Source organism: Saccopteryx bilineata, chromosome 7 (genome assembly GCF_036850765.1).
Source record: "Saccopteryx bilineata isolate mSacBil1 chromosome 7, mSacBil1_pri_phased_curated, whole genome shotgun sequence".
In the NCBI taxonomy this organism is placed as follows: domain Eukaryota; kingdom Metazoa; phylum Chordata; class Mammalia; order Chiroptera; family Emballonuridae; genus Saccopteryx; species Saccopteryx bilineata.
Genome location: NC_089496.1, coordinates 56937022 through 56964709, shown reverse-complemented (window position 1 = coordinate 56964709; position 27688 = coordinate 56937022). Strand labels below are relative to the sequence as shown.

At 51.0% G+C, this 27688-nt stretch overlaps 1 protein-coding gene across 1 annotated transcript; it reads left to right on the top strand.

Moving 5' to 3' along the window:
- The first annotated feature begins 166 nt into the window (after positions 1 to 166).
- On the top strand, positions 167 to 27688 carry SUN3 (Sad1 and UNC84 domain containing 3). The gene is made up of 10 exons (XM_066240377.1): positions 167 to 360; positions 6073 to 6134; positions 10915 to 11018; positions 13397 to 13437; positions 14453 to 14636; positions 16677 to 16761; positions 19893 to 20008; positions 20821 to 20988; positions 25567 to 25659; positions 27004 to 27688. Exons 1-10 carry the CDS (start codon positions 167 to 169, stop codon positions 27121 to 27123), a joined length of 1167 nt encoding a protein of 388 aa, XP_066096474.1. The 3' UTR covers positions 27124 to 27688.

The window sequence follows — 27688 nt, the reverse complement described above, 5'->3', positions numbered from 1 at the left end:
GGAGGGGCGGGGCCGCGGGAGGGGGCGTGGCGGGCCGGTGTCCGAATCTTCATCCTCCTCGCTCCTGGGACCAAGTTTCCCCAAAGCGGTCTGGGCAGACTCCCCTTTATTTAATGCACTTTAAAAAGAGGACGGATAAGCACCTGGGAAAACTCAGCCAACGGCCATGGCTGCCGATTGTCCATCAGTATTAAGAGGGCCCCGTAAAATGTCCCTTCTGGCCCCTGATGTTTCAGGACTGTTTCTGGTCCGTGAGCTGAGACACATAGAGTCCTGCCCCTGCGAACCGCTGCTCGGGGCCCCGGCCCGGGGCTTCTCCAGTGCGAGCTTTGGGCCGGGCTGGATATGGGGTCCTCACAGGTAAGGGTCGTGGCATGCATGCTGCTCCCCAGCTTGGACATCAGCATCCCAGGTCAATGCGCTGTCTCCACTGCGACAGGCTGAGATCCCGTTTTTTTTTTTTTTAAATTGTATTTGATTGGCAAAGTTAAGGTCGATAAACACGTGTTGGTGAATAGGAAGCAAAGTCTTGCAAGTTCCCAGTGGAAAGTTAAACTGGGTGACTCTCTGCTAAAGGACCAAAACAGTATTCTGAAAACCACACACACACAGCCTGCTGATCAGCAACCCGCCTGTGCTGTGGCACCTGCAGCACAGCTTACCCACGTGGCTGCTTGTTGCACGTGGTCTGCAGCACCAAAATGCCCCTTCGTGGGGGGCAGGAGGCACACTCATCGGTGAAACACTAGGTAGCCGTGAAAGAATGAAGGCGGTAGTCTCAGAGTGAGAAGAAAAACTTCCAAGACATATTCTTTTTAGATTTTTATTTATTCATTTTAGAGAGGGGAGAGAGAGAGAGAGAGAGAGAGAGAGAGAGAGAAGGTGGGGGAGGAGCAGGAAGCATCAACTTCCACACATGCCTTGACCAGGCAAGCCTAGGGTTTCAGACTGGCTATCTCAGCGTTCCAGGTCAACTCTTTATCCACTGCGCCACCACAGGTCATAGTAAGTTACTTTTTACTTTAAGCAATGCAACGAGAGGTGAATTTATGTGTATACACACACACATATACATGAAGATAAATGTACATAGATATATCTCACATAAAAATATACAGGGTGGGGCAAGGGTAGGTTTACAGTTGTTTGTGTGGAAACCATTACAATGATTAATAAGTAATATCACAAGAATAAACTCTTTTGCATACTCACAACTGAAAATCTACTTTTGCCCCACCCTGTACATTTGATTATGCATATTACATATTTAAAAAAAAACAAACGATGACCTAGATGCCAGGGGGTGGGGGGAGCAGGAAGAGACTAGAAGACATAAGGGTTAGTGAAGCAGCACTTTGCTACATAGTAGCATTTTGTATCCCTTCAATTTTGGACCATTTGGTTAGAAAGTAGAAAGTTTGGGATTTCTTTTTATATTATATTATATTATTTTATTTATTTATTTTTTACAGAGACAGAGAGTGAGTCAGAGAGAGGGATAGACAGGGACAGACAGACAGGAACAGAGAGATGAGAAGCATCAATCATTAGTTTTTCATTGCGCGTTGCAACACCTTAGTTGTTCATTGATTGCTTTCTCATATGTGCCTTGACTGTGGGCCTTCAGCAGACAGAGTAACCCCTTTCTGGAGCCAGCGACCTTGGGCTCAAGCTGGTAGAATTTTTGCTCAAACCAGATGAGCCCGCGCTCAAGCTGGCGAGCTCGGGGTCTCGAACCTGGGTCCTCTGCATCCCAGTCTGACGCTCTATCCACTGCGCCACCGCCTGGTCAGGCGAAAGTTTGGGATTTCTTGAGCTAGGTCTAGATGTCACAGAGCTGGAGAGCAAAGGAGTGAATGAATTGTAAAATAGTGTTTATCCTGAACCGGCAGAGGGTGAAGAGATTAAAAAACAAATGAGAAGAGTCCGTTGAGCTCTACGGAGAATCCCTTAGAACAGTGATGGGCAATCTTCTGAGCTTGGTGTGTCAGAATTAGCCAAGAAACCGAGCATAACTGGGGTGGTGTGTCACTTCGAGAAAAACGACCTAACTAGAAGTCCCAGAACTAGACGCTCTGTGCTGGAGTTCTGTTGTTTTGGCCTCCAGACCTCCTGCACAGTGTCCACGCTACAGCATGTTTCATCCTTGGCTATTGCCCCTGGCCGTGCGGGAGCCGAGGATGAACCGTCCTTCTTGGCATGCGGCCCCATACTTCTCTGGTATGCGGCCACATGCGGCCGCGTGTCATCGAAAATGGCTACGCGTGTCAGTGCTGACATGCGTGTCATAGTTTCTCCATCATGGCCATAGAAGGAATTCACAAATGTCACAGCTGCACCATCCTAGGAAGAAGAGGACACTGAGAAGCAGTGTTTAAGGAACCGATGGCTGGAAAAACATTGCAGAATGGTGGAAAGATGTGAGTACCCCAGGTGAAAGTGTCAAGTACCCGATATAAAGGAGGAAAAATGAAAACTAATAGCACACTGGTATTTTGGAGTGAAACTGAAGAACGCAAAAGATAAGAGGAAGCCTTAAAAATACGACAAGAGGGAGAAAAACAAATTGTCCCCCTCCCCCCAAAAAAGTGTGGGGGACAAAAAGGACAGCAGACTCCGCAGAACTCTCATCAGCAGCACTCAACCCCCCCCCCCAGTCCACAGGGTAGTCTCTTCAACGGACTGAGAGAAGAGTAACCCTCACGTGGGCAATTTTACCCCAAATTAGTGTGCTGGTGGTCCACCCACGCCTCTGCCTGTGTGTGCAGGAGGGGCGTGCGGACGGGCACTGCTGGGAAACCAAACCCATCCAGTGTGCCCTGCACATGCACGGTAGGCAATGGTCATGTCCGCGTAACCACACACGGCACCCAGGTCTGACTGATGAGTGGGCTGGAGTTTACAGAACTCCAGACGAAAAGAAAACTGAGCCATACGCCAGTTAGCTTAGAGCACAAACCCAACAATGCATTATTTATGGATACATATTTATGTGGTGAAACATCAAAAAAAGAAATGGGAATGATGATATTCAGATTGTAGCTATGGGTGGGAAAGAAAGGGGAGAGGGAGTTTGGGGAAGGGGATTCTGGGGTCTTCCATTGTAATTGTGACATTTTATTTTATTTTATTTTATTTATTTTTTAAAAAGTACTGAAACAAACCCAGAAGAGGGCTAATCTGTTTACCTCGGAGGGGGAGGTTTGGGGACCTTCACACGTTAGATGCCGTGTTTGGAAGGTGCTGCGGTAAGCCACAGCCGGTCGGTATAGCCAGGACGTGAACCGCCAGGTGGAGAGGTGGGCTGTGCATGCCCCCTGACACAGCCATTGTGACGTGTCATAGAAGGGTGACGCAACAGAGGGGCCCAGGGACGTCAGGATTAGCTCACTGCCAGTTTCCCCTTGAAGGAGAAACACCGCGGAGCCAGACGACAAAGAGCCAACCCCGCCCACCAGGAGCAGTGTCCTGTTTTCCATGAGATAAAGACAGAAAACAAGTGGGACTCTCCTTCCTCCCGGCCACCTGTCACCACCTGTCACCGGGGAATGAGCGGAAGACCAAAGCCACCGCGGGACACCCAGAGTGTCCCAGGCTCCTTGTTGGAAGAAGCCAGCAGGAGCTCGAGTGTTGGGGATTTGCTCCAGGGGCGTGAGGACCCAGACGCTGGCAGGTGCGTAACTTGGCAGGATGAGTGAGTCCCGTCCCGTTAGATCTTGTCACACGCCTGCTGAGTCCTAGCGGCTCTGTTTACATGGAAAATAACCAGTCAGAACTTTTCTCCTGTTCAGAGATCATTTCCACACCTTGGCTCTGAAGGCTTCCCTTGATCACAGGAGTCTCTGTGGCAGGCTGTCTGTCTGTCTGTCTATGCCAGAGGTGTTCACATTCGTTAGAGCAGGCTGGAGACAAGGATTAGGAAGGAGAAACCACCCGTGTGAAAGAATGAGCCTCTTGCCTTGTCTTTCTCTGACCGGCTTATTTCACTTAGCATGATGCCAAGACAAGCGCCATGTGATTTCATTTACATATGGAACCTTATAAACAAAACAAACAAACAAAATAGAAACAAACTCTCAGAGATACAGAGAACGGACCAACAGCTGTCAGAGGGGAGGGGTTTGGGGGGGCTGGATGAAGGGATTAAACAGTACAAATTGGTACTTGCAAAACAGCCACAGAGGAGTGGATCACAGCATAGCATAGGGAATGTAGTCCCAATATCGAGATACACAGGTTCGGGGCCCGGTGGGCACTTGAAGCTGGCGGCGGGGGGGTGGGGGACGACACACCATGCTGTCAAATACACGATGTCCTCACCCCTATGCTGTACATCTGCAACTAGTGCAGAACGATTTTGAATGTGAACTGTGATTGAAAAAAATAAAAAATAAAGAGCTTGTTCTGGACCGAACACAAGCAATTATTGATCGGAGCCCAAATTGATTATACATTTAAAGAGCTTTTATTAGCTGGCCGGGGACTGCTAGCTGAGAAACAGCTAACATCCCCGAGCCTAGGTAGAGAGCAGCATTGAAGGGGATAAACCACATAGTCATAGCTATTACAACAGGTATGCACCACATTCTCGACATTTCGGTAGACAGCATTCTTTGTTCTAAAGCTGACTACAGTTCTTCCTGTAAGTGCTGCAAGGCTAAAGCATAAAATCACATCCTGCCTCTGTAGCAAGATTTAAGTCAAGATGTCTCACTAGTTGGGCTTGAGCTACTGCCACAGGCAAGCTCCGTTTAACGCTTCACTTCCTTGTACAGACTATTGGGGATTTTCTATTCTAAGCAGCTTCCAAAAGCAAGTTTAAAGTTCCTCTTTATGTCCAACTCTCTCTACACAATACTGAGGTCCCATACACAGCACTAGGCCCCTATCACAGAGCTAACCTCAGCAGCAGTGAGATGACACCTTGAACTCACAGCTTAGGCAAGTGGTAGTCAACCTGGTCCCTACCGCCCACTACTGGGCGTTCCAGCTTTCACGGTGGGCGGTAGCGGAGCCACTGAAGTATAAATAAAAAGATTTAACTATAGTCAGTTGTTTTATAAAGATTTATTCTGCCAAACAGCGAAAATCCGACCTAAAGTACTTGGTAAGTAATTATTATTATATGCTTTAACTTGCTGTAACTCTGCTTTATAAATTTTATAAAGTAAAGTGACATCCCTACTTTATAAATCACCATGGCTGTGGAACTGGTGGGCGGTTAGAAAATGTTACTACTAACAGAGATACAAAAGTGGGTGGTAGGTATAAAAAGGTTGACCACCCCTGGCTTAGAGGTCCCTTTCACAGCTCTTGGGCCATCTTTCTGGTCTGCAGGGCTTAGCTGGGGATACAGGACTCCCTGCTCTGCCTGGCCTTTCCTGCGTCCTTGGGTGGGCTTTGAACACACAGTGTGAAAGGGGACACAGCTTGAGCCAACAGCTGTGGTTGCTCTCATCAAAACAGGTGCGGAATCACTTTCTAAGGAGACTACAGGGAGGCCCTGTGCATTTGGGTGGGCTAAGGACCCAAGGCCCCCTTTATCCCCCTCCCTGTCCCCCACCCCCGGCCCCCTCACCCCCCCGCTGCCTGCCAGGAAAACAAACACTAGAAAGAACAAAATAACCACCCGCATGGGAACAGTGATGCTCCTGAAAAGGAGTGCTACAGAGTTACTGACAAGAAGAACCTTGCCCACAATTGCAAACGTGTGGAAGTCACCGCCCACAACACCAGAGCAGCTCCCCAGGGGGCCGAATCCCACGGGCGGGGCCCAGGCACCTGGGGTTTGGTCAAACAACTTAATGAACCTTTGGTGAATATGGTAATGCCAGAATTCTCATTTAACTCAGCCCAGGGCCGGGGAGGGGGTTTCTCCTGAGTTGTAATGACCTTGGGACACTATCCTGAAAACCATTTTCTCTCAGCTTCAAAGCGAATAAATTAGTAATTAAATCAATTTACAAATTCCACCTAAAATCAGCACATTTGTGGACTTGGGTGTAGCGGTTCAAAGGAACCCATGATGACGTGCTTTTTCATTCCTGTTGTTGTTTTGATTCTTTTTTATAGGTTAACTCAGCTGTGGAAGGTTGTCACAAGTGTGGTGTTTATATTGACTTTCCTTCTTGTAGGTAAGTCTTCGGAAGGAGTGATCCTTACAGCCACTGTGGTGAGGAGAGATCGCCATGGAATGACTTAACATTTGTAAATAAACAACAAGGAAATCGTTGGGAGGGACTGCACATTCCTGAAGTGATTTTTTTTGTTTTTTCTTTGGTCTTTTATTTTTTTTTATTGTCAACAGTAATACAGGCTTCTTCTTTGTGGAAAACTTAGGAAGCACTATTTTTCTCTCTCTCTTAGGATCATGGTTTAAAAACACGCTTTGAAGTTAAGCCTTAAACTTTTTATTGCAGACACATACAATTGACCTTGTCTACGTCCGAGTGACTCAGCTTGGGGGTGGGACTGTTGTCAAGGAGCGCACCTTAATTCCGCGGGTCACGTAGAGACACCAAGGCAGGACACGGGAGAACTTTTAGGAGGAGATTTATTAATAAGCCGGCTGCATATGACTGACATGGGGTATACCTAACCCAAATCATGTGTGTGCAAAATAGCCCTGAAGCTAGTTATATAGACTGGATCACAGATAGGTCAGGGGGCGGGGGGGGGGGGGGGTCGGAACCTACGGCTCATGAGCAGATGTGGCTCTTTCGATGGCTGCACCTGGCTCGCAGACAAGTCTTTAATAAAAAAAATAATAACGTTAAAAATATAAAACATTCTCATGTATTACAATCCATTCATCTACTACTGCTCATGTACATGGTGGCGGGTGGCTGGAGCCAATCACAGCTGTCCTCCGGGTCATTGTATGGCTCTCACGGAATTACATTTTAAAATATGTGACGTTCATGGCTCTCTCTCAGCCAAAAAGGTTCCCGACCCCTGGTCTATAGGATCTGTAAAAACATTCCTACATCTTAAGACTTACAAGGCAACACAATAGTGATGTCATTTTACATATCAAAGACATTCACAAATCCTTTAGTGTCTGTCTCCCATCCCTTTGTCTAGAGAGGTATATGTTACTCTCAGGACTCCAGGAAGGGAGGGAGAGTTCAAATCAGTGTAGGATAGGTAAATATTGTCTCTTGTTGAAAGGGGAAGGAAGTTCTTCAGATAACCTTTATTCTTTCAGAGAGCTATAGTTAAACTCAATGACCCAGTCGTCCTTGTAAGCGAGGAAGCTCCCACATCCTTCTCCCTCCATTCTCTAAAGAAAGGACAGGGCAAGAGCCTGACTTTTCCTCTTTAAAATGGCATTTCTATTACTAAGTTGCCAATGCTAAGTTTTACAGTTATTTGGTACCTATCACAAAGTGTCAGTCAAATAAGTTTGTAAAACATGATTTTTTTCTGAAGCTGGAAATGGGGAGGCAGTCAGACAGACTCCCGCATGCACCCGACTGGGATCCACCCGGCACGCCCACCAGGGGGCAACGCTCTGCCCCTCCGGGGCGTCGCTCTGCCGCGACCAGAGCCACTCTAGCACCTGGGGCAGAGGCCAAGGAGCCATCCCCAGCGCCCGGGCCGTCTTTTTGCTCCAATGGAGCCTTGGCTGCGGGAGGGGAAGAGAGAGACAGAGAGGAAGGAGGGGGGGTGGAGAAGCAGATGGGTGCTTCTCCTGTGTGCCCTGGCCAGGAATCGAACCTGGGACCCCTGCACGCCAGGCTGACGCTCTACCACTGAGCCAACCGGCCAGGGCCAAACATGATTTTTATGTTTGCTCACTTATAGTTTGCATTGGGGACTGGGCAGCGTCAGGTGTGTGTAGGTCTGTGAAATTGCAAATTACCTTCTTGCTTGGGAAGGGCTATTGTTTTGCTACTTGTTGGGCAGATAAAATATATTATGCTCACTTTGTTAAAGATGGTGCTGCCCACGTGGAGGCCTGTCGCCCAGGTGATAATATTGGTTGCTCTTCTTGCTTGGGATGGGCGTGATTATATTTATATTAATGTGTGTTGGGGGAGGGCTTTCGCGTTAAAAGGTTTTAAAAGGAAGAGAGATCATGTTGTTCAGGGGAGGAGTGATTATGTTCTAGGAGGAGCCCATGCTGTAGGAGAGCAGAGAAAGGCCACATGGAGGAGGCCAGGAGAAGCAGCCAAGATGGTGGAGTGCTGAGGGAGAAGCCAGTTTGTGCAGAGAGAAGGAGATGGGGGACAGAGGTGAATAAGGCTGGTGAGGTAGAAACCTTTGATTCTAGGAAACTCAGATAAGTCAGTGGCTTTGGGAGCCCTGAATGCAAAGGGAAGTTGTTTTCCCACTGTGTGTATTTCTTGCCCGCTGGGTGCAAGCTAGGATTAAAGCGAATGGCCCACCAGTTCTTGGCTCCATTGTTTCATTACTGTCTGTCCGAATCCTATGCGAACCTGCGTGGGCCAGGTGGCTGTGATGGTGGCCGTGGCTACTGGATTTACACTACTGTTTGCTGGAGGAGAGGTTTTCACGCTAGAAAGTTTTGAAAAGAACAAAGAAGAAGAGGGAAAAAGAAGCTGTGTTTGCAGAGAGAGAGGAGAGAATGCAGAGTGCTGAAGAAGAAGCCAGTTTTGCAGGGAGAGAGAGAGAAGGTGTGCAGATGGGGAACCAGAGCTGAGGGGCTTTTGCGAGCTCCGCTGAGACTGGTGGGGCCTTTGGTTCTAGGAGGAACCGGAGAAGATTCTCCTGGTTGTGGAACCAAAGGATGTGTCAGGGCTTCGGGAGCCCTGAGTGAAAGGGAAGTGTTTTCCCTGTGTGTTTGCTCACGGCTGGTGCAAGACTTGAATAAAGGAATGGCCCTCCATTTTTTGGCTCCACTGTTTCTTTACCATCTGTCTGAATCTAATGGGAGCCTGCATGTGCATGGCCATGATGACGGTGGCCTCTGATGTTCCCTTAGCATAAAACATTTGTTCCCTTAGCACAGGATTCTGGACACAATGACTGTGTCCCTGCCGTGTGCAGCTCTCTGAGTACCTACCTGTGTCACACGTCACCTCCCTCCACACCTGTACACTGGAAAATTGTTCCTTCATCTGTGGACCATGTGAAGATAGAATGAATATGAAAATCAAGGTTCCAACCCACTGACTGCTAGGAAATGCCACTTGACAATTCGGCCGCACTCTGGGTGCTGTTTGCTGTGATTGTACGTGGATACGGGGACTGCTGTCCCCAACCCGTGCCCGCCGGGCCCTCCCCTCCTTCCACGGAGCCCTAGACTATAGACTGGACCCTGCATGTTCCTGTTTCCAGGGACAGCTGCGCACTTGCCCGGCTCTGCCGCTCCCAGCATCTTTCCTTGTCTCTGTGGCCTCAGGCCGCTGCCCTCAGCTGGCTGCCCCGCCTGCAGCCGTCTGGCCGGCTCACAGCTGATCTGGGATGGACAGGCACGCCTTTCCCCAGATGGCCGACAGCGACCCCGGCCCGCTCTGCTCAGTCTGCGCCTCCCTGGCCGCCTGGGGCAGGAGCTCTTGGGGTGGGTGTGAGCAGCACTCACCACACGGGCTCAGGACTCTCCCCTCCTCTGGGAATTACACCCCAAGGTCCTCAGACATCTCCTAAGATTGAAACACGGGCGTCTCCCGGTGGAGGCAAACTGCTTCTCAGACCGTCCCCCCGGTGAGCTGGCCAACATACCCACAGCGGTGCCAGGTCCGTGTTGGACACCGCGGACGTGGAAATGCACGAGGCTCGGATCCTTTTTCCACACTGAGGTGAAGGCCTCGTAATGTAAAATTAACCATCTTCAGCCGAACCGCTCAGTGGCGTTTAGTGCGTTCACGGTGTGCAGCCCCCTCTTCCAAAGGAAGACAGTTCCTTCGCCCGCTCGGACGGCGCCCGCAGCCCTGGACCCCGTCTCCCTCTCGCAGCCCCGGGCGCCACCTACTGGCTGCTTCCTGTCTCTGCAGCTGACTGAGGTTTGGGAAAACGTGCTGAGACTATTCCAAGGGGAGAAAATTGTCTCTTCAACCAACGATGCTGAGAAAAAGGGAGAGAGAAAGAGAGAGACAGAGGACTCTCCCAGGCTTGGCCACCTGGCTCTAAGCCGGGCCACCCCTGTCTGTCTGCACGAGCCTTCGCCCTGTCTGCACGGAGCCCGCGGACCTGCCCACGGGGCAAGCCCAGGGCTCTCCAGGATCTCATCTGAGCTTGCACACCAGCAGCCTCGCCTCCCCACAGGATCCTCTCTCCTCTCCGCCTCCCCCTCCCGCCACGTGTCTGTATCTGTCTGCCTCGTGCCTCCTTCACCCTCCCTTGCCCAGGTGGGCATAGCCAGTTTATGGCCTTAAATCTTTCCACAGACACTGCAGCCTCCCCTCCCAGAACTCCATTCTATCCCGAGGTAGTGGGATGAAACAGGGGTCAGGTTCTGCACCAGCTCGTGGGGGGGAGGGGGTCACGGGCCAGCTCCTCCCTCCCAGTCACAGCAGTCTAAGAGCAAGGTCTGCGTTCGCTGCTGGCCCCAGCCCCTGCCCCTGCGCCAGGAACACCGACGCCGTCCCCACGGGGCCAGTGCCATCGTGCCGGGGAATGGGAGGGGGCAGGTGGGTGCCCTTTTACCGAAAAGCATCTGCTCTTTTCCTCAGCCCCCCCGGTTGCTGTAAATTCTGGGTTAGATTTTAGGAGTCAAAATAAATAAAATAAAATAAAATAACAAGCTGAGCTTGTTCACTTTGCTTTGCCAGCTCGTGGCGGTTTTAACGGAGGCTCTGAATTTCAGCACCGTCCCTTGTCACCGGAGAGCCTGGTAGTCCCTTTAAGAGTTCATACATGCCCCACGCTTAGAGAAATGCCCATTAACATGTGAAGTACCCTCAGTTTCCAGGGAAACCCTTTAATCAGAGCCGATCTTTCCTCTGACAGGATTTAGAGACTACACGTGGCTTAAAGAGACAGAGTTTCCTCGGAAATCCGGAGGATTTTATGCTGCCGTTGCAGAATGCAGTAAAAGGCTCTATAATTACCAGGTGATGTTTTTGTATGGTCATTGTGTATGCCACTCATGTGGAAGTTAAGGTGCTGCAAGGCGGGTCTAAGTTGCAATGTTCTCTCTGTTTTGCACGTGAATATCAGGTAGAAGTAATGCAGGGACCAGTGTTCCATTAAGTGATTTCCTCTAAGGACAGTATTTTTCATGAGGATAGGGTTTTCGCTCTGGTCAGTTCACTGTTGACCAGTGTTACCATTTTTCACACAGAACAGGGCTCTGGTAGCAGCAGCCACCTGAGACTGATAGTGACTTATTTCTTTATCCTTCCTTCCTTCCTTCCTTCCTTCCTTCCTTCCTTCCTTCCTTTCCTTCCTTCCTTCCTTCCTTCCTTCCCTCCTTCCCTCCCTCCCTCCCTCCCTCCCTCCCTCCTTACCTCCTTCCTTCCTTCCTTCCTTTCTGTCTTTTAAGTGAGAGGAGGGGAGATAGAGAGACAGACTCCTGCATGCGCCCCAACTGGGATTCACCTGGCAAGCCCGGTCTGGGTCTGATGCTCGAATCAACCAAGCTATCCTCAGCGCCTGGGGCCGAACCAGTCGGACCACTGGCTGTGGGAGGGGAAAGGAGAGAGAACAGGGAGAGGGAGGGGAAGAGAAGCAGATGGTTGCTTCTCCTATGTGCCCTGACTGAGGATTGAACGCTGGACACCTGCACGCTGGACTGACGCTCTATCCACTGAGCCAACCAGCCAGGGCCTGATATTGCTTTTCAAAAGCAACCTGTTTCCATTTCCCCATCTGCCGTGGATACCGGGATGGTGATAACTATGTGTCAGAGGTGACTGTAAGCACATTAAATACATATTCCATCTCACCCTGAAAATGCTCCGTTAGTAAGGGTATTAATAAGTGCACTTACAGAAGAGGAAGGTGGGTTAGAACAAATAAGGAAATTGATGTGAGTGGGACAGCCAGTGCAGCCCTAAACCCTGGAGCGGAGATTCACACCCAGACTCTTCAGAGCTGGGCCCTCCTGTGGCTGAACTGTTTGCTCCTTTATGCCGAGGACACAGTTTTATCGTCACACAGCATGCAGCCTCAGCAACTGTAGAGTCACTGTCACAATGAGGCGCTCAGGATGGATGATCGCAAACCCCTTGCTACAAACATTGCATTGCTTTACGGCCAAAACCCTACACAAAAGACCCAGCCAGAAACTGTTGCATCTTCTAGGATTCACCCTGCAAGTTACACAGTTTATAATGAGATATCTGTGGGACTTTTGTTAAAGAAAAAAATAGAGCGGCCACATGAGGCGTTTGTTTAAGAATGGCACGTGGTTTGTCCCAGCTCAAATTACTCAGATAACATACCAGCTGTCTGGAAAGCCATGTCCTCAGACAAACCCCCAGAAACTGACTTCTATTTGGGAAAAGAGTCTCTGAACGTGTCATTCAGGCTCTTGAGATAAAATCACCCTAGATTTCCCAGATGGTCCCTAAGTTCAGTGACAAGTGTCCTTGTAGGAGACGCAGAGCAGGAGGCCGTGTGACAGAGGGGCAGAGAGTGGGGTGAGGCAGCCGCGGCAGGAGGGCCAGGAGCTGGAGAGGCAGGAAACACCCTCCCTGCCGACGCAGAGGGAAGTGTGGACCTCTGACACCTGGGGGGGACTTCTGGCCCCAGGACCCGGAGGGAATAGAGTTCTGTAGCTTTGAGCTGTGGGGTCCGCAGCCGTCTGTGGGGCAGTCTGGGACTCATGCCGCACGCGAAGCTCGGGGCACAGAGGAGCTGGCAGCCAGGCAGGGGCAGGGGGCCCACAGCCGCTGTCCACTGTCCCCTTGTGGGCCTCCTCACTGAGGCCTCCATCGTGGCCCAGCTCTAGTCCCCGTGGTCCTTCTCTGCCTGGGCCGGGCACCGCCATTCAAACATGAGGTGTTCTTCCTGTCCAGACGTCAGGTCAGTGTCAGGTGCATGGCTGAGTCCAATGTTATTGCTGACCCAATCCAGTGACCATCAGGTCCCTCACGGAGAAAGGGGTGCCCCCACTGCTTACAGCCAGCAGGGGGCTCTGCTGATGTTGGAATCCGCACCCCCCCCCCACCTGCACCTGTTCCTCCTCTGTGTCCTCAGACGACAGGGCCCCCCCTTCCTGAGAAACAGGGCACCAAATACACCATCTCAGAGCTCCAGGACGAGGTCATTTGTCACTCAACAGATGTGGATATCACCCCGTCTCCTCCAAACCTAACTGCTGCCAGGAAAGGCTGAATGGAAAAAGAGGCAGGTGTCTGAGGACCCTGGTGTGTCCCCCCGGCACGCCTGTCGACCAAAGGCGTGACGACATGAGTAAGAAAAGCAACTCTACTGGAATTGGCGGGATTCAGAATGATCCTTTTTTGTGTTGTTTTTTTTTTTTCAGGTCCGACTTCGGATGCCAAAGGAGCAACTGGAACTTTTCAAGTGAGTGAGATTCTCTGATAGGCGCAGCCCTTCCTGTTGTGGTTCCAAATACTGAGACGTTGTTGCAAAATTATAAACCTACAATCATTTCTCCTTCTATAGAGAATCCTTGAACAAAACGTGCTGTGGGAGGTGCTTTCAATGTTATTGATGATTCAAACAATGGAAACAACCTAACTAAGAAAAACAGGCCAGTGGGTGGCTACCTTAGAGCACAGCCCTGCGCTGGAGGCTGAGGAAGCCATTCCAATTATTCTGAAAAGTACATAATACTTTGGGAAGTGCAGTGGGACACAAAGTTACACATATGATCTCTATTTTGTTACTGATTTTTACATAAAGACTGCTACAAACATGCTAAGATGTAACAATGTTTATTTCTTGAGAGTTTGGGTCCTTTCCAAATTGTGAGTTTGTGCTGTTTTTGCAAATTGGAAAATACTAGATCAGCGCTCACCTTTTTTCAAACCAAAGAAGTACCCGTTAGCTTGACAGCGCCAGTCATTTCCAGCCTGTGTCAGTAGCAGAGGCCGTTCTTCTAAAGGAAACTCTGGCCGCCCTGCTGGACTGGCCACCGTCCCTCGTCCGCCCAAGGCTGGTTCAATCTCGAGGCTCAGATTGAAACCTGCTGCTCTGTTCCAGGCTCGAATGTGAAGTGCTCTGATGGCAAGGGGTGGGAGTGGGGAAGTCACCCAGCCTCAGTCTCGGGTGGCCGAGCTCCCGAGGGACAAGGACCTGCGAGGCTGGCTGAGCCCCCCCGCCCTGCCCTGGCTGCTCTGAGCACACCTCACCCATGCCCATGGGCGCCCTTGGGAAAGCTTCCCCGGACATCCTGGCTTGCACCTGTGCTGAGGGCAGGGTCCCGACAGACGGGCTGTCCCAGAGCGCCCCGCACTCTTGGGTTTTCTCTTCTACAACATGAAGCACCTCTTGTCCCTCCGCGGCCCGGGCCCACCCCGGTGAAGCCGGACGCCCGCCTCTTCCTCCTTTCACACCGGGGGCTCTTCATTTCTAGGGGGGAAAGCCAGATGTTGGAAAACAACTTCCGGGAAATTCTGCTTTTAACTGAACAAATCAATGTTCTGAAGGTGTTACTTCGAGAGACACAGGCTGGCCTGCATAATTACAGCTGGAACCCCAACGGGAACGCCGACGGAGACCCCACCGGGGCCCAGGACCACCTGGAGGTCACGGACGAGGTAAGCGGGGTTGAGGCCGGGGCCTGGCCAGGGTTTCCCTCTGGTGACGCCTCCCACCATGTCCCTGAGTGGAGAAATCGAGGGCTGAGTGATGAGTGGCCGTGTCCCCCACTCCACGGGTCCTTGCTGATGTGACTTCCTATCTCTACAGCGTGTCCCCGGCCCACTTCCTCATCATGGCTCTGTCACAGAGAAGACTGCCTGGTGATAGGACTTACTTCCGACCCAGATAACTAACTCTGTTTTATTTCCTAGTAAGTCAACTAAGGTCATTCAGAAATGGCAGTCTCTGAAGGTCGATACACAAAGTACTTCAATAACAAGATGGTTTTATTTGTGGACTTAAGAGTTGGCGTGTTTAACCTGATCTGCAACAGACTGGGCAGCTTCAGGACGAGGGCAATGACATGGCTCTGCTTCCCCCGCCCTCTCCTAGGCGAGCTTCCTTCCTTATCTGCTTCTTGAAAGGCAGAGGAGTCTGAGGCTGACCACCCGCCTGCCCTCGGGCCCCATTTCGTCCCTCGTATGCTCTGTCACAGGGGTCCCCAACCTTTTTTGGGCCACGGACCGGTTTAATGTCAGAAAATATTTTCACGGACCGGCCTTGAGGGTGGGATGGATAAAATGTATCACGTGACCGAGACAAGCGTCAAGAGTGAGTCTTAGACGAATGTAACAGAGGGAATCTGGTCATTTTTAAAAATAAAACATTGTTCAGACATAAATATAAATAAAATGGTAATAATGTAAGTTATTTATTCTTTCTCTGCAGACCAGTACCAAATGGCCCATGGACCAGTACCGGTTCGTGGCCCGGGGGTTGGGGACCACTGCTCTATCAGGACACTGGCTTTTGTAGAATCAGAACATCCTTAGGAAACCAATATTAATGCAAATGAATGAATTTCTTTTCTTTTCTTTTCTTTTAATGAATGAATTTGTAACATAAGCTATCCCGTACTTGACGTAAACTGCCACAATTCCCAAAGGTCGATAGGACGTTCAGTCTCTATCAGCAAGCGGAGACACCAATGAAGGCGGGGACCCGGGAGATCACACAGACGCCGCCGTTTGACCATCTCACTGACCACGATGGGGTGGTCATTAGGGTTCTGTGAAGGGGCATAGGTCTGACCTTGTCCTGGGACACTGGGGGTGAGGGGACACAGCTCCGTGAAGGGGCTTAGGTCTGACCTTGTCCTGGGACGCTGGGGGGGAGGGGACACAGCTCCGTGAAGGGCCTTAGGTCTGACCTTGTCCTGGGACACTGGGGGGGGGGAGGGGACACAGCTCCGTGAAGGGGCTTAGGTCTGACCTTGTCCTGGGACGCTGGGGGGGGGAGGGGACACAGCTCCGTGAAGGGGCTTAGGTCTGACCTTGTCCTGGGACGCTGGGGGGGGGGGGAGGGGACACAGCTCCGTGAAGGGGCTTAGGTCTGACCTTGTCCTGGGACACTGGGGGGGAGGGGACACAGCTCCGTGAAGGGGCTTAGGTCTGACCTTGCCCTGGGACACTGGGGGGGAGGGGACACAGCTCCGTGAAGGGGCTTAGGTCTGACCTTGTCCTGGGACGCTGGGGGGGGGGAGGGGACACAGCTCCGTGAAGGGGCTTAGGTCTGACCTTGTCCTGGGACGCTGGGGGGGGGGGAGGGGACACAGCTCCGTGAAGGGGCTTAGGTCTGACCTTGTCCTGGGACGCTGGGGGGGGGGAGGGGACACAGCTCCGTGAAGGGGCTTAGCTCTGACCTTGCCCTGGGACCCTGGGGGTGAGGGGACACAGCTCCGTGAAGGGGCTTAGGTCTGACCTTGCCCTGCGACACTGGGGGGTGAGGGGACACAGCTTCGTGGACCTGATAAGCGCCGAGGTCCCCGGGTGGTGACAGGACCCTGAGTGCGGTGCCCGGCTCAGCGTGGCGCTGGGTAGACGTTCTCACGCTGCGGGTTCCGGAACTCAGGTCCACGTCCACAGTGTGCACGGTCCAAAAACGTCAGCCGTTGCAGCGATTGTTAACCAACAACTATGTTTTTTAAATTTGTACAGGAAATGTCAAACTTGGTAAATTATGTGCTTAAAAAGTTGAGAGAAGACCAGGTCCAGATGGCTGACTACGCCCTCAAGTCATCAGGTGAGTAAAACAGTGAGAAAAAAGATGCTGCGATGGTGTCTCTGTTCTCTGTATTTCTCTGTGCTTCTTTATTAGAAAGACGTATTTATCTACCCGGTCCCTTGAGAAGGAGGGAAAGGAACACACTGGACAATCAAGCAGGATGGAGACGGTGGCTGGCGGTGGATCGCTCCGAGTTGGTACAGATCTTGGAACAGAAGCAGAGGCACTTCCTCGGGGTGGAAAAGGGCCGTGGAGAGAGCGGGGTCTCCACAGCGCCATCCGGAGGCCACAGTTAGGTTAACGCCCCAGACGTGACCACCCTGTTTTATACACGAGAAAGACTCCTGGTAACAAACCAAGACGGAACACCTGTCAGAACACGGAGGAACTGAACCACGCCATCAAAAGCTTGATGTAACTGGCATTTATAGAATGTTGCGCCCAACAGCGTCAGAATGCACCTTCTTTGGACGTGCTCGGGAAGCCCTCATAAAAGCAAGTCAGATGCTAGCCCACAAAGCAAAAATAAGTTTTTGAAACGACCGAAAGCCCACTGAGGATGTCTTCTGACTGGAATGGAAATGCAAACTAGAAACCAGTAACAGAAACCCACCCAGAAAACCTCCAAGTATTTGAGAATTAAGTAATGCATCCCTAAGTCGCCCTTGGGTCAAAGAGGACGTTAAAGCAGAAATTAGAGCCTGGCCTGTGGTGGCGCAGTGGATAGAGCGTCGACCTGGAACACTGAGGTCGCTGGTTCAAAACCCCGGACTTGCCTGGTCAAGGCACATATGGGAGTTGATGCTTCCTGTTCCTCCCTTCTTTCTCTCTCTGTCCCTCTAAAAAATGAATAAATAAAATCTTAAAAAATTATTTAAAAAGTACTTTAAAAACAGAAATTAGAAAATATTTTAAGTTAAATGAACACAAAAACATAAAATGTCGGAATATATGGTATGCAGCTAGAGCAGCACTCAGAGTGAAATCTGTAGCAACAAATATTTATATTATATTGATTGATTTTTTTTTTTTAGAGAGAGAGGAGTGAGAGAGAGAGACAGAGAGAGAGAGAGAAGGGGGAGGAGCAGGAAGCATCAACTCCCATATGTGCCTTGACCAGGCAAGCCCAAGGTTTCGAACCGGCGACCTCAGTGTTCCAGGTCGACGCTTTATCCCACTGCGCCACCACAGGTCAGGCCAAATATTTATATTATAAAACAAGAGTGACCTTAAATCAACAATCCAAATTTCCACCTGAAGGCAGGAGAGAGAGAGAAGACAGAAACAAGCATATTAGAAAGAAAGGAATAAAAATCTCTTTATTCACAGACAGCGTGACGATTTACCTAGAAAGCCACCAAAAATATATATATATATACTAGAACTCATGCGTGAGGTTAATAAGTTAAATTATAGATGTGATTTTCATATACTGGTAAGAAACAATTGGGAAAAGAAATTTTAAAAACCATAGTGTTCCCGACAGCGATAAAAAACATGAAATACTTGGGCATGAATCTGACAAGCTGCACAGAGGATCTGCGCGCCTGAAATAAACACCCCGGCGGAGAGAAGACAGAAGTGGGTATGCAGAGAGATGTGCCATGTCCAGGGATACGCAGGCTCCCTGCTGTTAAGATGGCCGCTCTCCCCGGCTGGTCCCTTGATTGTACACAGTGCAGTCGGACCCCAGCAGCCTTGCTGGCGGAAATCTCCAGGCTGTTTCTGAGTGGACACGGACGGCAGAGGAATCAGAACAGCCAATACAGGTTCGAAAAGAAAGGAGAGGGCCCTGGCTGGTTGGCTCAGTGGTAGAGTGTCGGCCTGGCGTGCAGGAGTCCTGGGTTCGATTCCCGGCCAGGGCACACAGGAGAAGCGCCCATCTGCTTCTCCACCCCTCCCCCTCTCCTTCCTCTCTGTCTCTCTCTTCCCCTCCTGCAGCCAAAGGCTCCATTGGAGCAAAGATGGCCCGGGCGCTGGGGATGGCTCCTTGGCCTCTGCCCCAGGCGCTAGAGTGGCTCTGGTTGCAACAGAGCGATGCCCCAGAGGGGCAGAGCATCACCCCCCTTGGTGGGCGTGCTGGGTGGATCCCAGTCGGGCGCATGCGGGAGTCTGTCTGACTGCCTCCTCGTTTCCAGCTTTGGAAAAATGAAAAAAAATGAAAAAAAAAGAAAGAAAAGAAAAGAGAGGAGAAAGATGAGGGAGTCACACGACCTGGTGTGTCCAGGCTGCAGGGACGCAGGCGGTGTGGTACCGGTGACATCAAAGCAGCAGAACAGAAAGTCCACCTACAGCGAATTGATTTTTGACCCAGGAGAAAGGGCAGGTTAGCGGTGCTGGAGAAGTCAGATGTTCAGAGGCAAAAATAAAGCCTGACTCCTAACTCACACCTTGCAGACATGACCTCATCATGGGTCACACAGACCTAAATGTAATGCTTAAAGCATTCATTATTGTCCGGACCGCTTTTTGTTTCTGAGTGAACTGGGATGACACAAAGTCTCAGCTATCACAAGAGCTGTTAAAATATGGGGTCAGTATGTCTCCAGGTAGTAAATACAGTCCCCATCCTATTTACGTCTCTTCTCTAAATGAATCGCTTCAGAATTCAGTATGTCGTTATAATACCAGTTTCAGAAATGCTGCGATGCTACACAGAGTACACATGGTTTTCTCAAAGGGACACATTTCAGTGGTAAAGAAACTGGAAGTCATGCCTGACCAGGCGCTGGAGCAGTGGATAGAGCGTCAAACTGGGACGCAAAGGACCCAGGTTCAAAACCCCGAGATTGCCGATATGACCCCATGGTTGCTGGCTTGAAGCCCAAGGTCACTCAGTCTGCTGAAGGCCCGCGGTCAAGGCACATATGAGAAAGCAATCAATGAACAACTAAGGAGCCACAGCGAAGAATTGATGCTTCTCATTTCTCTCCCTTCCTGCCTGTCTGTCCTTATCTGTCCCTCTCTCTGACTCTGTCTCTGACCAAAAGAAAAAGAAACTGAAAGCCAGACTTTTCCTACCAGTTTCCAAGGTATGAATTTTATCTGATTTATAATTTGCCCAGTAATCACTTTCCAACAACATTACTCAAATCTAAATGAAGCGTTTTGAGTTCTGTAGTTTTTAAAAAACTATTTTATAATTTTAGGAGCCTCCATTGTTGAAGCTGGGACCTCGGAAAGTTACAAAAATGACAAAGCAAAACTCTCCTGGCATGGGATTGGGTTCCTGAACTATGAAATGCCTCCAGATGTCATCCTTCAGGTAAAGAGCAACTTGTTCATATTTTAGGATTTTGTTCATATATTTTTATCACAAAAATGTTACTGTCTGAAGCGGAGGCAACTCCCCCCAGCTCCTCGTACTGTCAGAGTCATCCAGCGACGAGAATTACGGTCAGTAAACTAGGTGAGCGAATTGTTTATGTGTTGCTCTAACACCAGTAAACTAGGTTATTCTCAGATAGGACACACACAGCCCACGGCTCCCTTTCCATCAACGAGTTCAGTCCCTCGACACACGTGTGTTGGCGGTTCATGCACCCTAGGGGCTAAGCTACGTGCCATTCAGGTCAGCGCCTTCTCAGAAAGCCCGATCGAAACGGGAGAAATTCCCACATGTCACTTCGAGTCAAAAGGCACTAGATGCCTGCAGATGGTAGAACTCTTCTTCCTAGACCCTACACGCTGGAAGTCAGTTTCCAGGTTAGCAATGCCATCGGGGGCAACCCTGTGACTCCCACTCCAGGGTACAGTCGAGAGCTAGAAACTGGTACATCAGTCTCCCCCCTTAAATACCAGCACCGGGACTGGTGTCACCATCACCACCATCGTCCTCTCCCTCACCACTGCCCTCCTCACCACCGCCACACAACGGCTAACGGGCACCAGGAGAACAGCTAACGCTGGGGGCGGGGGGGGTGTGTCTGCACGGTTCCTGTTTGACAGGCGAGCCGGGCACAAGGCCTTCACACTGCAGGCGTAAGCCAGATCTGTGGTCAGTAGCGGTGAGCTGGCCAGTAACGTAGGGGTGGGTCTATATAACCAGGTAAGAGGTGAACTTTCTTCTCTCGCCAGCCGGATGTGCACCCCGGAAAGTGCTGGGCCTTCCCGGGTTCCCGGGGTCACGCCCTCGTCAGACTGGCCAGGAAGATCTTGCCAACCGCGGTGACCGTGGAGCACATCTCCGAGAGGGTGTCTCCCTCGGGAAGCATCTCCAGTGCGCCCAAGGAGTTTTCCATCCATGTGAGAAGCTGCCTACATCTCCGTTCAGAGCGGGAGGTGGGTGGAGGTGGTTGGTCGGCCAGGGATTGGGAGCTGGGGTCTCAGCCACGCTGTGCCGCTCCCCGTTTGCAGCTTGGCGAGAAAGTCGTTACGTCCTGGACTCTGCTTTGCCGTCCACGGTGTGAGTGGGCTGGACTAGATCAGTGGTGGTCAACCTGGTCCGTCAACCTGGTCCCTACCGCCCCCTAGTGGTGGTCAGCCTGGTCCCTACCGCCCACTAGTGGTGGTCAGCCTGGTCCCTACCGCCCCCTAGTGGTGGTCAGCCTGGTCCCTACCGCCCCCTAGTGGTGGTCAGCCTGGCCCCTACCGCCCCCTAGTGGTGGTCAGCCTGGCCCCTACCGCCCCCTAGTGGTGGTCAGCCTGGCCCCTACCGCCCACTAGTGGTGGTCAGCCTGGTCCCTACCGCCCCCTAGTGGTGGTCAGCCTGGTCCCTACCGCCCCCTAGTGGTCGTCAGCCTGGTCCCTACCGCCCACTAGTGGTGGTCAATCTGGTCCCTACCGCCCACTAGTGGTGGTCAATCTGGTCCCTACTGCCCACTAGTGGTGGTCAATCTGGTCCCTACTGCCCCCTAGTGGTGGTCAATCTGGTCCCTACTGCCCACTAGTGGGCATTCCAGCTTTCATGGTGGGCAGTAGCGGAGCAACCAAAGTATCAATAAAAAGATATATTTAACTATAGTAAGTTGTTTTATAAAGATTGATTCTGCCAAACTTAGTGAAAATCCGACGTAAAGTACTTGGTAAGTAATTATTATTATTATATGCTTTCACTTGCTGTAACTCTGCTTTATAAATTTTATAAAGTAAAGTGACTTCCCTATTTTATAAATCATCACGACTGTGGAACCGGTGGGCGGTTAGAAAATGTTACTACTAACGGAGACACAAAAGTGGGCGGTAGGTGTAAAAAGGTTGACCGCCCCTGGACTAGATGGTTCCTATTAGGTAATTCTACTCTTATCAAAGTCACGCATGTATCGATACAACGAAACCATTGAACGTCTCCACATGTTTATAGTGACGTCTGCTTGTCCCTTGTCCTACTTCTGCCCGACTTTTACTCTCTGGAAGCTTCCACTTGAATAGCTGGAAATAATTATTTGGGTTCTTTGCCCTCGTGTCTGCTTTTAGGAATTTGTTAATTTTTCAGCTTGGGTTCTTTTTCAGTTCAGGGGTGGGTGCTGGTGACGGTGAAGACAGTGATGGTGGTGGAGGAGAGGGTGATGATGGCGGTGACCAAAACTGACCAGGGTGATGAGCTCTCTCCCGTGGCTGTCCCATCCTCCGGTATGTTTGTGTCTTACTTTATTATCGAGACACAACTCACACACCATGTAATCCAGCCACATGAAGGCACACTGCAGTGGCTTCTTGTGTATGTTCGCCGGGTTCTGTATCCATCACCATCATCAATCCTAGCAGGTTTTTATCACTCCTCAAAGGAACCCTGTACCTCTTAGCTGCCACCTCCCATCCTGTCCTCCAGCCCCCTAGCCCTAGGCAGCCACCAACCCATGGTGCCTCTATAGATTGGCCTTCCGGATGCTTCATGTACACGGAATCACATGCGTGGGCTTTTGTGAACGGCTTCATCCTCTTAGAATCCTGTTTCCAAGGTTCGTCTATGTCAGCGGTTCTCAACCTGTGGGTCGCGACTCCGGCGGGGGTCGAACGACCAAAACACAGGGGTCGCCTAAAGCCATCGGAAATACATATTTATAAATGGCTTTAGGCGACCCCCTGTGTGTAAAATATGTATTTCCCATGGCTTTAGGCGACCCCTGTGTGTAAAATATGTATTTCCGATGGCTCTGGGCGACCCCTGTGTGTAAAATATGTATTTCCGATGGCTCTGGGCGACCCCTGTGTGTAAAATATGTATTTCCGATGGCTTTAGGTGACCCCTGTGTGTAAAATATGTATTTCCGATGGCTTCAGGTGACCCCTGTGTGTAAAATATGTATCAATATTTCCGATGGCTTTAGGCGACCCCTGTGTTTTGGTCGTTCGCCCCCCGCCAGGGTCGTGACCCACAGGTTGAGAACCGCTGATCTACGTGATATGACATGTCAATATATATATATATATATATTTAAAATTTTATTTGTTAACTTGAGAGAGAGAGAGAGAGAGAGAGAGAGAGAGAGAGAAGGGTGGGGGAAGGAGCAGGAAGCATCAACTTGGTAGTTGCTTCTCACGTGTGCCTTGACCGGGCAAGCCCAGGGCCTCGAGCCAGCGACCTCAGCGCTGCAGGCTGACACTTGACCCACCGCGCCACCACAGGTCAGGCCACGTTTTGTTTTTTAAATTGCTGAAAAGATTTCACTGTGTGGGTAGATCACAGTTCATTTATCCATTTACCATGGATGGACCTCGGGGTCGCTTCCCTGGCTTTGGCTGTCAGGCGCCTCGCGGCTGCGCGTGCCGGTGCAGACGGGGTTTAGAGCGGACGCTGGCTCTCATCTCTCCTGGGCCCGTGCCAGGAAGAGGGAGGGTGGGGGTACAGGGTAGATGGCGTTTCATGTTCGGTCATGGCGGGACGGTCCATCTTACTTTTCGTTTCAACCGTCGTTCAGTGGTTTCACTGTAACCACGGGAACGAAGTCGATCTCAGTTGAGCCGGGAGAGTCCTCGAACACTATCTGCTCTGTGTAAACTCTGTGACCTGCCTGAGGATACTGCTTGCCTCCTTCTGACCTTTGCTTTGGAAGGGTACATATCCTCCCGTTATTTGTGTTCATTCACCTCCGACAACTTACAGATCTTTTTCTTTTTCTTCTGAGACGCCCTCTGGAACACACCTTCCCCTGGCTCCAGTCTGACTGCCACGGCCAGTCCAGCCCGAAGTCCAGCTGCTCTCGGGCCTCAGTCCTCCCTCCCGCGGGCTCAGCAATCATCTGCTCTCTGACTGACCACGGCCAGTCCAGCCCGAAGTCCAGCTGCTCTCGGGCCTCAGTCCTCCCTCCCGAGGGCTCAGCAATTATCTGCTCTGTTAAAAAATATATATATATATTTTTTGCTTTTTGTTCTACCTTCTGATTTTTATCAATTTATTTATTTATTTGTATTTTTCTGAAGCTGGAAACGGGGAGAGACAGTCAGACAGACTCCCGCATGCACCCGACCGGGATCCACCCGGCACGCCCACCATGGGGTGAAGCTCTGCCCATCAGGAGGCGATGCTCTGCCCCTCCGGGGTGTCGCTCTGCCACAACCGAGGAGCCATCCCCAGTGGCCGGGCCATCTTTGCTCCAATGGAGCCTTGGCTGTGGGAGGGGAAGAGAGAGACAGAGAGGAAGGAGAGGGGGAGGGGTGGAGAAGCAGATGGGTGCTTCTCCTGTGTGCCCTGGCCGGGAATCGAACCCGGGACTTCTGCACGCCAGGCCGACGCTCTACCACTGAGCCAACCGGCCAGGGCCAATTTATTTTTTCTATGTTGAATTTTTCATTTTGTGATGATTCTGAGACATTCCCCCCTCTAAACAGCCCTGTGTTAGAGTCTCGATTCCTTTCATGGGTGCAGTGTCTCCTCTTAAGCCTCCGGGGTATCAGTGGATAGTGCAGTTTGGTTTCGTGTCGGTTGGCTCCCCTCCCCCCCCCCGCCCCCCCATGCTGACAGGATCTCCATCTTCCTTGTTCGGCTTTTCCGCAGCCGTCTGGTGATGCTCGTCTGTCACGTTTGAGATGTGACCACTAACAAGCCAGCAGGGCTTTGCACACATGGTGAGGTGGGTGGACAGGGCGGTCCCGTTGGGCCGTTTCTCCTGGAGACTGCGGAGTGTGGGTCCCGTTTCTCCTGGAGGCTGCAGAGTGTGGGTCCCGTTTCTCCTGGAGACTGCGGAGTGTGGGTCCCGTTGGGCCGTTTCTCCTGGAGGCTGCGGAGTGTGGTGTCGGGCGGGCTGACCCGGGGGGGGAACTCGGCAACCTTGTGCCCAGGAGGGTCCAGCTTGGCGGCCACAGGCTGGGCCTGCCGGGGGAAGAGGCGCACGGCCCACCCTGCAGAGCCTGGGGACGCCTTCGCCACCTGTGTCTGCAGAGTGACCCCAGGCCAGCTGTGCCGAAGCCAGGAGGAGGCCAGGGCAGGGGTGATGACCCACCAGGGACAGGGGGTCCAGCCGCTTCTGGAGAAGGCTGTCAGCCCCCTCAGATCTGGGCGCTCATGCAGCCCCGTGTCCCCGACGGTGGCACAGCCCATGTTTTCTGCAGGCCACCACCACAGCGGCAGAAGTTTCCCTCTCGGGGTGGGTCCCCTGCTTTCCTGTAGGTTTACGCCTCACTGCATCCCTTGGCGTTCTCTCTGGAGGAGGGCTCAGAGTTAAACCTGGGTGCTCAGCCCACCCGTCTCATGAAATGTCTCTGGATCCCAACTTTAACACTTTTTGGACATGCAGGGCGGTCCCGGCACCTAACACAACACCGTGCCCCTGGCACTGCCCCAGGATGTCCATAGCGTGTCGCTGCTTGAACACACGACCACCGCGTTTATTTCGACGGGGAGTCCACTCCTTCTAACCTCTTTGTCTGTCCCTTTCTTTACAGGGCGTCCTGAGACAGTGTGAAGGAGAAGAGATTTTCCTGGGTCAGTTTGTATATAACAAAGCAGAAGCCACCGTGCAGACCTTTGCGCTGCAGGTAACGGAAGCCCTGGTTAGGATGTGCGTGGCTCCGTCCCTGGGAAGGGGTGTGTGTGTGTGTGTGTGTGTGTGTGTGTGTGCGCGCGTGCGCGCGCGTGCACTGGGGCTTCAGGATGCACAGTGCTGAGAACTGTGACCAAGGTGTGAGGTGAGCAAGGCTTATCTGGACCTCAGTTCTTAGCTCCAAACGCTTATGTGCATTTTCATGCAAAAGACAGGCTAATATAGCAAAGTGGTTTCTAGCCTGACCAGGTGGTGGCGCAGTGGATAGAGCATCGTCGGACTGGTATGCCGAGGACCCAGGTTCGAGACCCCAAGGTCGCCAGCTTGAGCACGGGCTCAACTGGTTTGAGCAAAAATCTCACCAGCTTGGACCCAAGGTTGCTGGCTCGAGCAAGGGGTCACTCGGTCTGCTGAAGGCCCGCGGTCAAGGCACATGTGAGAAAGCAATCAATGAACAACTAAGGTGTCACAACGAAAAACTGATGATTAATGCTTCTCATCTCTCTCTGTTCTTGTTTGTCTGTCCCTGTCTATCCCTCTCTCTGACTTTCTCTCTGTCTCTGAAAAAAAAGGTGGTTTCTAATTCTTCCTCATTTGTTATCACTTAAAAAAAATATATTTTATATAATTACTCTCTCTGTCCTTATCTTGCCTGTCTGGTTCCCTTGCTACTATTAGGTGAGATAGTCCCTGTCTCACCTCCCACTAAGAGACAGGGTGACGGTGTGGTATGACATGGTTAGAGGCAGAGAGGAACTCAGAGGAAGAGAGAATAAATAGTTGATACCAGATAAATACTGCTTAACTTCTCTTCCTAACTCAATGGGGAAAAAAAATACCAACTGTTGACATGTCCCCCTCCTGAAAAAGTCATTAAGGTATGTGAAATATATTATCACTGTTCCTCATTCACCACAGGAAGTAATTTGAGATAGAAGGCATCTCGTACCAGGTAAAAATAAGGGTTTTAGGACCCTGCTTGGCCAATGGTGAGAATTCAGCATGTTAGAAATGAACATACCTGTGGGGTTTCCTATTTGACTGAATCATCCATCCGTGTCTCTCCCCCCCCCCACCACCCCGGGTCCGCTGACAGTGTGACGGTGGCAGTGGGAGCACCTGAGTGTCCAGGGCACCGTGTCCCCTTCCTCGCTCTGCCTCTCTGCCTTCTTAGGAGCCCGCCACTTACAATGGCTCACTTCTCGCCCATGAGAGCGTGTGTCTGATTAACCTGAAGAAGGCAAGAAAGAGTGGATGTCCCATTCCATCCGCATTCCCGAGGATGCCGTGAGGCGGAGTTCTTGAGAAGGCATTGACTCGACCTTTTCTTTCCTTCCAGCATGAAGCTTCTGAGCCCTTACTCTGTGTGAAACTTAAAATCCTCAGCAACTGGGGACATCCGAAGTACACGTGTTTATACAGATTCAGGGTCCACGGAAGCCCGGCGGACCACAGCTAGAGGACCCGGGGCCCACAGCCACGACACGTGCGCTTACCTCTGAGACTTCTTGCACTTGTAGGAATCAAGATATCGGGTTCATAGTTGCCACTGAAAAAGTGAATGAATTTGACTAATAAAAATATGAAAGTGATTTTCACCTCCCTGTGGTCCTTTAGCTGTTGAGGGCGAATCATTTCGTTGGAGCACTGACAGATGAATGTGTGTCTAGAAGAAGATGTGTTGTGTAACAACAGCCTTTCTCGTAAACACCTTCTTTGCCTTCATCTGTGTGTTCATACCAGGTGGGCAGACCCACAGCTGTGGCTGTGATTCCTGAACGCTGGTCGAGAGGCACCGGTCAACGCACGCAGACAAGCCGGAGACATTAAAGGCTAAAAATTAGTGAGGAAGTCTGAAAATGAATATTTGCAGATGATCTGATGAATTCCTTGATATGCAATAGAGTCGCCTTAATAATACGAACAAGGAAAAAGTGCACTGAGTTAGTGGATAGAAAATGATCACTTATAAACCAACATCATTCATCAGCGCAAACAGTAACTGGTTAGAGGATACAATTTGC